Source organism: Pteropus alecto, unplaced genomic scaffold (assembly GCF_000325575.1).
Source record: "Pteropus alecto unplaced genomic scaffold, ASM32557v1 scaffold226, whole genome shotgun sequence".
Taxonomy (NCBI): Eukaryota; Metazoa; Chordata; class Mammalia; order Chiroptera; family Pteropodidae; genus Pteropus; species Pteropus alecto.
In genome coordinates this window covers 4,768,531-4,781,652 of record NW_006440132.1, presented here as the reverse complement: position 1 = coordinate 4,781,652, position 13,122 = coordinate 4,768,531, and the positions used below count along the sequence as shown (strand labels likewise).

Genomic DNA, 13,122 nt, shown 5'->3' with positions numbered 1-13,122 from the left:
TCCTTCCTTCCCTCCTTCCCTCCCTCCCTCCCTCCCTCCCTCCCTTCCTTCCTTCCTTCCTTCCTTCCTTCCTTCCTTCCTTCCCCCTTCCTTCCCCTTCCCCTTTTATATTTTGCATTCTTTCTTTCTCTACCTTAAACTCTTCCCACTTTCTCCATGCCAGCCCATCCACAGATGGCAGTTCTGGTAGGGAGCTAACTTTTAGAAGGCCAACTTTAGGAGGAAATAAATTCTTCATTTGGCCAGATTAACTCCTTCTAAACAGGGTGGACTTCACAGTTGGAGCAAAGTGAGAAGTGAGGGGTGCCTACAGGTTAGAGCCAAGACTTCCTAGAGTCTGTGCATTGATAGGAGCCCATGTATGGAACATCTTCTTAGATGAATATATGGGAATTCGTAGACAAGATTTGGAGCCCAAAATGAAGCTGCTCATGGTCAGAGACCATGGCCTCAGATTGCTGTCCACACGTTCACCCAGTGTCCCCAGCCCAAAGGGATCAGCACCTCTCAGAACATTTGCTGGGGGTCACTGGTCTGGGATATGCCTGCAAATGCAACAGCTGTGCCTAAGCACGTGTGTGTCTTCGACTGTACTGGATACTGCCCAGCTCTTCAAAATGTCTAGCTCACACCTCCATCAATGCAAGAGAGTTCCTGCTCGTCCACATCCTGGCCAACACTTGAGATGATCAAAGCCTGTTTCTTCCCATTCCAGAGGGCTCTGAAATGATATCCTTCTGTTGTTTTGTCCTCATGAAACCAGGACCTCTGAAAGCTGGGGAGCCCTAAGAGATTCTCTGCTTCTGCTCTCTCATTTGAGGATAGGAAATCTAGGGTCCAGGCAAGAGAAGTGAGTTACCCAAAGTCACCGAGTCGTTAGGGGCAAAACTGGCATTGGAATCCAGTTCTCAGGACCTCCAGGGCAAAGCTCTCTCCTCGTCATCAGAGGTTTCAGTACTGCTGTCCTGCAGGCCAGCCCAGGCCACAAACCACCTGTGTCTGTTTGGCCCTCATTAGTTATTTTCTTTAATTACTTGCCAACAATTAAATATCAGAAGAGTTACATTAAAAAACAGAATTCTTCCTCTTAAATACACCAGGGGTAGAAGCACCAGGCCCTCAGTCCCACTAGGCAACCTGGAGCTGCCGTGGAGAACTGCTGCTGTGGCTGGACACGTGCCCTCCCGCCGGGCGCTCCCAGCTCCCCTCACCGTTCTCATCGTCGGCCTGCACCCTGCAGGCCGCTGGCCCTGCACCCCCACCCCGCACAACCTCTCCTCTGTCCTACCTCATCACGGGCTTCTAGAATTCCAGGGCAGAAGAGCCTTTTAGGGTCACTTCCCCCAGTCACCCCATTTCTGAGCAGAAAAGTGAGTCCTGTGGGGGTAGCTCTGTGTGCATCTCATTTCCCAAGTGCCCCTGCAGCTTTTGTCCCAAGAGCATTTTCCCCTTCACTTTCTGGTGTTGAGCGTGCTGTGTTTTTTGCCATCTCCATCTGAGCAGATCAGAATGATTTGTAAACAACCTGCCTGTTATTATCTCCACTTCCCATGGCATAATTGCAGCTAAGGAGCAAGACACCAGGGCTAAGCCATGAGTCAAGGGGCAGAGCCAGGAGAGGAGCCCTCGTCCGCCCTTTAACTTCTGGTCTTCTCCAGCCTGGTTCTGGAATGACCCAGGAATCCTCTGTTATGCATGATTGGGGCCATTCCAATTGGGAGTGGAGCCTTGGCTGTCGGATAGCTTGAGGTTTTCCTTCCATATGGAACTCGAGTCTGTAAGTAAATAAAATATAGATAAAAAGAAAAGAAAAGAAAATTCATAAGTATCTGATTATCTCCGCCTCTGGGGTGGGAGAGGGGTCTCCGGCTTTGTCCAGAGGTGAGAACTTCATCCATAAATTACCGGCGTCCCTTCCTCCATCCCTCTGATCAACCATGCCCCTCCCTTTCAAACACTATCTTCATTTTTCCTTTTTTTATTATCTTTACTGACCGTCCATCAGTGGTATTACATCCTACCCCCATTTATTTATTTATATTTTTTTATGAAACCAGAGGCTTTTCTTTTGTTTTGCTTTCCTTGTCTTAATTTTTGTTTTTGTGTTTCAGAAATGACAGGGCTGTGTCGGGGAGTTATTTGGGAGGGGTAGTCGGGACAGTGTTTATCATTTGGGGGCAGTGTGTTCACATAACCCTTTCTGACTATCTGGAAAGCAAGCAAAGGAAGGAGTGGGGACTTGGGGGACCGGCAGGCAGATCCCCGCTTGAATTCTGTCTACACAGAGTGCTTTTGGACACAATTTAAACTCTCTCAGTCTCCTTGCCTTAGAAATGGGAATAATAATAGTACCTCAAAGAATTATCATGAGGATGCAAATAAGAAGATGCAGATAAAACACAGCAGCCAGTGCCTAGCACATAGCGAGTGCCACCTTTCCCCTTTTATTCTGTTTTCAAGTCTGCAAGCCAGGTGCAGACAGATGTGCTGAAAAAGTCGGGGTGCCTCACTCCCCCAAGTGTGTTCTGGAGGACGCTAGCCCTAAGAAATGTCCCATGAAAAACAGTCATCGGGCTTTGCCAAAAGGGGTGTGCCTTAGACTCTTCTGGAAATGTACAGTGTGCTTTAGGACACTCAGGATTCTGAGAAGCCCTGCTATAAAGAGAGCTGACCGGTCTCTTTAATCCAATGTCGCCTTACTCATGCGACCAGAGAACCTTTTCGGGTAGGTCACTCAGATGTCCAGGGAGTGTTTTCCTTCTATAACAGAAAGAACCATAGTAGATAGGCCACCTTCTCACACAGCTGCGTAGTTGCCAAAGCGTTGTTCATTCATTGGCCTTTCTGTCCTGCAAACACGCTGAGCTGCAGCCTGTCCTGGACATTTGCACGTGCTCCTGTCTCTGCCTGGAGCTCCCTCTGCCCCTGACCTTTGTGTGGCTGATCCCTTCATTTCATCCAGGTTTTAGTGCAGATGTTCCCTCCTTGTAGAGGCTTCCCCTGACCCTTCCATACATAGGGTCCTGCCTTCCCAACCTAATAGTCACCCTCTATAAATTCACCTTGTTTGGAGGCCCTTACTGTAAGCCTCACTATCTGAAATGGGCTTGTGTATTACACTTCTTTGGCACATGTCCTCCCTCCTCAAATACACAAGTGACAGGAATCTGACCGGTCCCCTTCATTGCTATATCCCCAAAGTTTTGAACGGTGTCTGGTATGCAGCAAGGCCCCCAGGCAAAGTCTGCTGAATAGGCTAATGAGTGGCTGCATGTCACCCTATTGCTAATCTTGAGAGATAAATCCTTTTATTACCTACACTTTACAGATGAGGAAACTGAAGCTCAGGGTGTTTTACAACTATGTGAGGTCAAACAACCGACAAATGGCAGAGCTAGGACTGGAGCCCAGATTTGCTCGGATTTGCTCAGCTCTGTGCTTTTTCCATTCTAGGAAATCAAGTTTTTCAATTTATCTTTTTCCTATGAAGAAGAGCAGTAATGTGCACAGAATCGGGGTTGGGGGCGGGGGGGCGGCGCTGTTCTTACTTCGTTGGCCCCAGAGCCCAGAGCCCAGAGCCCAGAGAAGCCCAGATCCCTTGTCTTTCGAAAGGGCTTGCAGAGTCCGCTGGGTTACCATCAGATGGGAGCCCAGGGGTGCCCTGGAAGTGCAGAGCGAGAAGAGCCAGTCTGCAAGGCACAGGTCAGAAGACCAGCTGGGGAGCTGGTAGCTTACAGAGTAAATCTACTTAAATTGGAACCATGTGGCTGTTCCCCCAGCACTTACACAATGTGAACAGATGCATTGTTTGGTGTCAGAGCCTTGTGCTGACGCCACAGTGACAGTCTCTTCGTGGTCTCCGTGTGGCAATGTGGCACGATGCCAAGGCTGTCAAGGAGCAGGGAGGAGGGCAGAGAATAGGAAGATCTCAGTGTCACTTAATCTGCTCGCCCTGCGCTTCAGAAGGGGGTTGTGTAGAGTGCGCAGCCCACGTCTCTGTGGGGTCTGAGAGCTAAATCAAATGCTATCCTTTTCTGGGTATTTCAAAAAGTGAATTTGGTCGTATAGCAACAACAAAAAAGTGAATCTGCTTGTGCTGTGTTTTGGAGGTTTTTAGCTCCTATCCTCTGTCACCCCGCACCTCTGAGCAGGGCACGGAGCACAGGGGTGAGTAGCCATGCTCACTGTAAAACCTTCAGCAGTATCTCCTGAAACTGGGAAATTCCCAAGGAAAACATTGGGAATTCTTCTTACGCTGGTTTGACAACCAATTGCCTCCCCTGCTCACCCCACCCCCACCCCTGCACTCCTCCTAGAAGAAAACAAGAAAATGAGAGCCTCGAGGCTCTGGATACAGATCTAGCTATCTGTACCTATTGGACGCTTGGCAGGAGTTGAGTAGACAGAGTCACAGAGGCAAAAGTAAAAGAAAAATGCCCCCCAGAAGCTTCCAGTGTTAGGAATCAACACCTCGACCTCCGTAAAATTGCAAGACGCTGCCACCATTTGTTTCTCGCTAGTTAGGAGCCGTCTACTACATGCAAGGCATTTTTATGGACGATGAGAAGTGTACCAAGGTGAGACGGGCAGTATCTCTACCCTCAGGGAAGTTCTAGTCCAGGTGTGGGAGAGAGGTTAACCACAAGGACTATGGAGCCACACATCTGGGTGGGAACTTAAGTAACTTAATCTCACTGGTCCCCGATTTTTCCAACTGTAAAATGAATAACACTTAGCTCATAGGGTTGTTGTGAGGATGGAGTGAGCTCATGTATATAAACAATCAATGAATCGTCGTGAATGTTACTGACTGTTGGCGTGACTATAACATACAAGGGGAAAAGATCCCCAAGCATAAGGATGTCATGTTGTTTCCACTCGCATCCCTGGGGACTAGCACACCTTCCAGCACTGGTGGGCACCCAGGATCTGTGCTTTGAGTGCGTGAAGTGAGACGCACCAGCATTAGAGAAAGGAGGTCAGAATGTCTATGGCGGGAGCTCACCTAGGGACAAAGGGAAAGTGTCCTGTAGAAATGTACACGCACCCGGGGACTTGAAGAATAGGTAGAATTCAAATTGGCAGGAAGATTGGAGCAGCAGCTGCAGCAATACGCAAGACATGCTTTCTGTACAGCCTTACTAACAATTCATAAATCACCTTACAGTTTATTAAAGACTTCTACATTCGACACCTCAGTCGAGTCTGTGGGTTGGCTGAATTTGACACTACCCAAGCTCAGAGAGGTGATGTACCTTGCTCAAAGTTACGCAGCTTCTAGGTAAGCTCTTCCAGAGCCTAGATTCGTTAAGAACATTAGCTACCGTTCATGGAGTGCCTTTATAATTAAGTGCCAGGAATTCTGCTCTGTGCTTTTTTCTGAATCCCATCTGATTTAATTCTCACGATCACCCCCAGAAGTGAATACCATTATAAAATATAAAGAGGCTTCATTCTACTTGGCGCCTGGCAGATAAGAAACACAGTGAATGCTTGCTGTAATCATGATGACCCCCGCCTCACGGATGGAAACACTGAGGCTCTGCAAGGTTTGAAGCATTGTAACATACGAAGCTTTCAGGTGCCCAGATTTGAACCGTGGGTCACAACTTGTGCTCTTAATGATAAACTCTGACCATGGTTTCCAGAGTTTTCCTCCCCCAAGCCAGCTCTTGTTTCCCTCGTGTCCTCTTCCTCTCCTCCGTCTTGGCCTCCTGAGATTTGGAAGAGGGAGGCCATCGGCCTCTACCGTTCGGCTGGATTGCAGGGGCCCTGCAGGGAAGCGCCGTCTTACCTTCTCGTTTCTTCCCTCTCCAGCTGTGTGCACTTCGCATGTGAGGCCACTGACTGCCCGGAGCTGGCTGTGGAGAACGCTTCTCTCAACTGCTCCAGCAGCGATCGCTCCCACGGTGCCCAGTGCACCGTGAGCTGCCGGACGGGCTACGTGCTGCAGATACAGCGAGACGACGAGCTGATAAAGAGCCAGGTGTGTGCAGACGCTGGGCTCAGAGCCCCAGCTGCTGAACAGGTTCCCTACTGTTTCTCCAGCCCTTAAAATAGTGCTGCCACATAATAGATACTCAATAAATATGCGTCGATTGAACGAATCAATCCTCCATCTAGAATTTCTAAGATAATGGTTTCTAGGCATAGTAGTGTTCAACTCCACGTGAATCAGAGTCTGTGTCGGTTGCCAGTCAGCATTTTGAATGTAACCTTTACGGTCAGATCTTCTCTACAATTGAATGGGCTGTTTTAGAAAGAGGTAAGCCTTCTGTCATTGAGGTGTTCATTCATTCATTTAAATGAATGCATCTCAAAACATCTGTCCACTGGGAACCAGAGGCTATACTGGATGCTAGAGGGGAAAAAAAGTCACTGAGATAAACGTAGCTCTCAAGGAGCTCAGCGACTCGTGATGGAGGAGCACACAGTGAGCGAGTAATGACCACACGGAGTGATAAGCTCTATGGAGGGAAGTGTAGGGTGTTGTGAAAACACAGGATGATTCAAGGGAAGTACCCTGGAAGAAACGACATGAAAACAGAATTGGATGGCCAGGCAAAGGGGTGTGTGTTGGGGAGCGGGGAGAAAGCTGTGCTCTGGGCACGGGCAGGAATAGTGCGTGGACGCCCATTGGTGAGAAAAAGCATGCCACAGACAGATTTCTTTTTCCAAACTCACCTAAGCAGTGAGGCTGGAGGGGCAAGCATGTCCGCTGGTGGGAGGCCCTGTTAGTTTGGTCAGGAAGTTTGAGGTTTATCTTTTGGGCAACAGGGAGCTGTTGAAGGAAGTGGCATGGGCTGATCATGGTTGACAAAGGTCCTTTTGGCTGCCCACTTCAGTGTGGCTGAGAGACTGGCAGTAATAATGGCAGCAGGGAGAGTGAAGAGGTCAGGGAAGAGGGACGTGTCCCGGCTGAGGGGAGTGGCAGTGAGTGGATTTGACATGTGGCAGAATGTTGCTTCAGCTCGATGTTGCTGTGGGGTCCTAGGTGGGCGTGGGCAGTGGGTAAGGTGTCAGTGAAGCCCTGAGACTTGAGGATTCAGAGCTCTGTCACTGGCTGTGGCCTTTCCCAGGGCCATGACAGCACACTTCACCTTCATGCTGTAAACACACAGGACATGCTCCTTGTTTCTGGGAACACCTATTTGTTCAGACTTTCTGGAAGCTCTCGATTGCTTGTCTTAGACACCTACTTCCGTGTGTCAGACATGGCAGGACTGAACTCCTGCGGAAACAATTAGGCTGTTTTGGCAGAGAGGGATCTGTATTCCCTTTGATGTGTGCTTAAGAGGGGAAAAATGTCCTTTGCTTTTAAAATCCCAGATCAACATTTGGCATCCCTAATCCCCTGAGATTTGGCGGCTTCCTCCTTGAATGGAAGCCCCCGGGCAGCCAATGACTTGGCTCTGTAGCATGGCCTCGCCCTTCTGCCCTAGCAGCCCTGCCACCTTCTAGTTTGGTTCAGATCTCTGCCGCCCCTTTGTCCGTTTCCAGTCTCATTCCTTCTTCACATTTACCTCTCTCCACTATTAAACCATAACATTTCAGAGTAGGGAGTGGTTCCTAGGACAATCCTTGGATTCAATGCCAATGGGAGAACCCAGATAAGGAAAGGGACTTGCCCATGGTCTCACAGCACAGAGGACAAACATCCGGGTCTCTGAGATTCCAGGGCAATGCCCACTCTCTACAGTAAGTTCCCTGTAACCTCCTCCAGAACCAAGAAAAGATACAAAGATCTATAGCCAGTGTCCCACGTTGTGCCATGTTTCAAAGGCTATTTCATGGAGGAAACATCACGCCCCAGAGGTCTCTGGGTCTCAAGGTTCTCATCAATACAATGGAAACGATGACCTGGAGACTCTACAGATATCAGTTAAGAGAACAGCCTTTGGGTTCAATTCCTACTTCTCCTCATCCCAGCTGTGTGACTGGGAGATCATCACTTATTGTCTCTGAGCCTCAGTTTCTGCATCTGTAAAATGGGAACTGAAATACCTAATTAATACAGTTGTTGGGGCCATTGAAAGTGAGCTAAAGTTAAACATGAAGCATTGGTCTCCTGGTGCCCAGACAAGACTCTGAGCTGTAGCCTGGGGGATACAGTCTGCCACAACTCACTGTGCCCACCTCTTCCTTCTAGACGGGACCCAGGGTCACAGTGACCTGCACTGAGGGCAAGTGGAACAAGCAGGTGGCATGCGAGCCTGTGGACTGTGGCGTCCCAGACCAGCATCATGTCTACGCTGCCTCCTTCTCCTGTCCTGAGGGCACCACCTTTGGCAGCAAATGCTCTTTCCAGTGTCGTCACCCAGCGCAGTTGAAAGGTATGGAGGCCCTTTGGCTCGGCTTGCCACCCCCCACCCCCCGCCCCTGCTTCCTAGGTGGGAAGTCCAGAGGCTGCTTTCAGGCTCTCCGTCCGGGTCTCAAACACCCAGCGTTGGGTGGATTTTATCTGGGCTCCTGATTTCTTTCCAACGGTTATACTAATAAAAACTCTCCTGCTGGGCAGCTAAGGAAAAAAGCAGTGTGGACAAGTATGACAATGAGCAATGGAATCACCTTCAAGATCGTGTAGATTTTGCCGAATGAAAAGAGAGAGAAAGGAAGGGAGGGAGGAGAGGAGGAAGAAAGGGAGGAAAAGAAGATTAAAAGAAAATAACATTTGGAACCGATGTGACTAATTCACTGACTATGGTTAGGGCCCAGTAAGCCTAAAAGGTATTATTATTCCCATTATCACAGAGTAGGAATTGTCCAAGGCCACCTTATAAGTGGTGGGATTCATACTGGAGCCAGGTTTAGTCTTTTTCCATAGCCAAATGCTACTCTTTAAGAAAAGCTAGCTGGGGAACGAGGAGCCGGTACGGGTAGTAAGCCTGTGCTAGCATCTCCTGGGCTGGGCACTCAGAGTATTAGAATGTGAGTAAGATGTGATCTGTGAAGCTAACAAAGAGGCTGCATTTTGGAAATGAGTGAGGGGCTGGCCTGGGTGTCCTAGAATGTCAGGGCTAGAAGGGCTCTTTCCAACTGATTATTGGAAAGATGGCGAAATTGGGGTCCAGTGAGAGGAAGGAATTTGTACAAAATCACAGCGCAAGTTAACAATGTTATCAGGATAAATGCTCTTGACTTCTGAGAGAGTATTGGATTTGACATTATACCCAGTTCTCAGAGGTGCCAGGACCCTTTGCTTGGTTCATCAGAGGAAACATCATCCCTTTATCAGATACCCAGAGTGAGATCTCACTCAAGCACGGATGCCATTTGGGGCTCCATCATTCTGCAGAGTGCACAATAGTGGACTTCTGTCAGGTGTGGAGGTTTTGGAGGGAGGCTTGTAAATTCATTCAAGCTTAGAGGTAATATTATGTATTCATGAGTCTGAGGCATTTGATGGTCAGAGAGGGTCAACAGTTCCCCCAGATTTTCAAGGGGATACATAACTTCAAAAGATTCCTGGACTTGAATCTCTACAAAGTATTGGTTGTGTCAAATTCCTTTTAACGTTGCAGTCAGCAAACCCAGGACCCGCACAGAGTGAGACTCGATAAGCCTATTGACTAAATAACTGGATGAATTGATGACAGTAACATCACAAGAAATATTTCTTTTACAAAATGAATGAAAGTCAAAATAATCTCACTAAACTGCCCCAAAAGAAAAGCAGAAAGAACTTGGGGGATGCATCCCTTAGGTTCCCTCATTTTTAACCTAAGATGATTTGAATTTTTAAAAAAGCTGTAGACAGGTCATCTGAGCTACTATAAAGAGTTGATCTGAAGATACCACTGGAAATTGTAAACCCTTCCATTTTTTAGGCTATCTGAGCCCTTCACTTGGTCCCATTTGCCCAGAGGTTTGTGTATTAACAACTCCAGACCAGGAACTCACACTTCTCTTCTCAATCAGAGGCTTTTGGGAAAGGGAGGTATATTAAGTAGCACTGATTATTACAACCTTCATTGTGGCTCATAATAATTCTTAATCAAAGTGATTCAGACTCTTCTGCCATTGCTTCTCTGCAGACCATAGTGTGTGTGTGTGTGTGTGTGTGTGTGTGTGTGTGTGTGTGTGTGTGAGTGTGTGTGAGTGTGTGTGCGCACGCGCGGAGGCTTTTGGGAAAGGGAGGTATATTAAGTAGCACTGATTATTACAACCTTCATTGTGGCTCATAATAATTCTTAATCAAAGTGATTCAGACTCTTCTGCCATTGCTTCTCTGCAGACCATAGTGTGTGTGTGTGTGTGTGTGTGTGTGTGTGTGTGTGTGTGTGTGTGAGTGTGTGTGAGTGTGTGTGCGCACGCGCGGGGGTGATCTTGTGTGTGTGTGTGTGTGTGTGTGTGTGAATGTGCGCGTGCACGCGCGAGGGTGATCTTGCTGTGGAGGGGAGGCCCCAGGAAGACCATCATTTTGATGGTTGTTGATCCCAACTTGCTCTTCCCTTAAGAATACAGAGAAGGATCTCCCTAGCGGCCACACTGACCTGCTAGGACCCACTGGCACTTCATGCACCTTGGTTTCTAGCAACGACTGGTGTTCAGATTCCAGGTCTGATGCCTCTGCTTGGATCTGCTGGCAGCAAGCACCGGCGAAGGTCCTGTTACCTTTCTTTTGAGCTTATTAATGCCTCCCTTCTCAAGCCATGACATGAAGAACTGATCAAAACAATTTTCCCCCCATTATTTCGTTTGCTTCCCTTTCCTCCCTTCCTCCCCTTGTTTTTCCTTTCCTTGCAATACAGTTTAAAGCAAAGCGAGCACTAGCTTTAGAATCAGAAGGACCAGGATTCTGCTCCTGGCTCTGCTCCAACTGTTTGATCTTAGGTGAGCAGTTTCACATCTCTAAGCCTCATTACCCTCATTTGTAAAATAAGCTTAGGAGTGCCCATTGAAGGGTCAGACGGAACAGTGAAAGAGATGGCATGTGTAAAATGCCAGAGCCAGAGAACGTGCTTGGTAAATACACATCTTCTCCAAGAGGCCTTGTGAGAACTTGTGCAGTGGCTGCTCTCCCAGCCCCTGACCTGTTTGTCCCATGGAGGCCTTCGTCCTGGGAGCTGTGCAGACACGCTCCAGCCTCCTCGTTCCTTCCAGGACCTGGAGGTTAGTGTCATTGGATGAGCAGCCACCACGCAGGACAAGCGGTCGAGTGTAGACCCTGGGAACCTGGTATGACACAGGTAGCACCACACACTCACTTGCTCTTTATATTCCAAGTGCATTTTTCTTGACTCTGACTTAAATTCCAAGCCCTCTTCAAGATGTATGTAAAATATCCCAAGAATTCATGGCCTTGGAATCACTTCTGCCAGGGTCCTTTATCAAATGAACACTATAGGCCTACAAAAATGCATGAGAAAAAAAATACATATTCTCAAGTTAAAAAAAAAAAAGCTTCAAAATCAAAATCATAAATGTTTAATGGAATGGCTAAAACTGCAACATTACTTATATCACCTCAACTCAACCATGCTAGATGCACTTGATGTTGACTAGAGTGGGGTTTCTAAAGCGAGCATGCTGTCATCCTGCAAAGATCTTTTTTAAAAGCCTGCTTTCTACTCTGGCTCTTGTTGTCTTTTCTATTTCAACTTTGCTTCTCTAACCTCAGATTTAAAACTCAGTCTTTTCACTAGTTTCTGTAAGATACCCAATGCCACCAAGCACCGTCTGATGTTTTAGACTTTACTGAAGATAGAGACATGAGCTGAGAGGACCGGAAATGGCCTCGTCCTGCAGTCCCCAGCAATTAACCTTCTTGCTTGTCCTCAGCTCTTTTCTTCACCCCTTACCTTGTCCCTTCAGAACCATGCCACGACCTCTTTAGGTATTCTAAGGTTCTCTCTCCCCTGTCAGGCAGTGACCCTTCCATCTTTCTCAGAAGCAGACAGCCAGAAGGATTCAGCTTTATCCCATGGGTCTTTCCAGGCATCTTCCCACAAACAGGGTCACCCTCTAAAAGGAATTTTCATACAAGTCCTAGAAGAGTTGTTTCATCTTATCACTCTAGTGGTTTGTAGACAGCAGGGTCAAGGATGTCACTGGGTCCAAACCACTATTCTGCTCTTTATCTTTCTGCCTCTCTTCCACTGTAACTTCTCTCTGTTTCTTACCAAGAGCACTGAAACCGAATGTCTTCCCAAGTCCACCAGTGCCAGCCTTTGGCCGACGCAGCCCCCTGAATGCTTGTTGTTATCATTCCACTCCAGTTAGCTTCATTGTTGTTTTCTCAAAACAATACAGTGGCCAATATGTAGCCTTTCACATCCCAAAATGTTGGAGCTGGACAAGAACTCAAAGACAGCTTTGGTTTAGGGCCAGAGAGGTGAGTTGACTTGTTCAAGGTCACAGGCAGATATATAATATGTCATGCACATAACAAATGGATATTGAGGGCCTCCTATGTGTTTGGCACTAGGCTATGTTCTAGTAATAAAAGAACACATAGGATGCAGTCCCTGACATTAGGATGTGGGCAATGCCAACACCAAGTACAAGGTACTAAGAAAACCAGACCATAGGTCTCCTGGCATTTCCCTTCTTGTATTCTGCTCTAGGTTAATTTCAGTCTTAAAGACAGTCCCAAAGAGAATTGGTCTTCTGGTTAATCTTTTCAATTAAATAATACAAATAGGCACCTCTCTTTTGACAGTGTGTTTAGTCATTCTAATATTCATTAGAGATTGAAGTTTCCTTAGGCACATTTGGAGATGGGCTGAGCAAGACTTATTTTCAAAAGATGAACAAAGGTCAGCTTCGCCTAACCCTTTGGGACCCAGCCTATGACACCAACACTCTTCCCCTCAGCAGTAAACCCCAGGCTCAGAAATGCCATCACCAGGTATCCTGAGTCATGTTCTCCTAGGAAACACAGGTAGGGGAGTGAGAAAGGGAGACATGGAAGTAACAGATGCATCTAAGTTCTCTTCGAAAGCCAACTGCCTATGTGGAGCACCAAAGCTCAGTCCCTCTGAAGAACAGGGGAGAATATTCCTCAGAGTTATTGCAACTCTGGAAACAGGCATGATAATCCACCAACGCCATCACTGGTTGAGTGCTAGTTCCAGGGGCACTGACATCACAGGACTGTGAGCTTGCCTTGCATGCAAGTGG

The 13,122-nt window shown here is 47.6% G+C and overlaps 1 protein-coding gene across 1 annotated transcript in view; it reads left to right on the top strand.

Moving 5' to 3' along the window:
- The window catches only part of PAPPA (pappalysin 1), a 224,207-nt gene that overhangs the window by 163,695 nt on the left and 47,390 nt on the right, over positions 1 to 13,122 (top strand). Inside the window, exons 14-15 of the mRNA XM_006917094.3 lie at positions 5,818 to 5,986; positions 8,150 to 8,333. Coding sequence (XP_006917156.1) covers positions 5,818 to 5,986; positions 8,150 to 8,333 — 353 coding nt within the window. The remainder of the gene's footprint in view (positions 1 to 5,817; positions 5,987 to 8,149; positions 8,334 to 13,122) is intronic.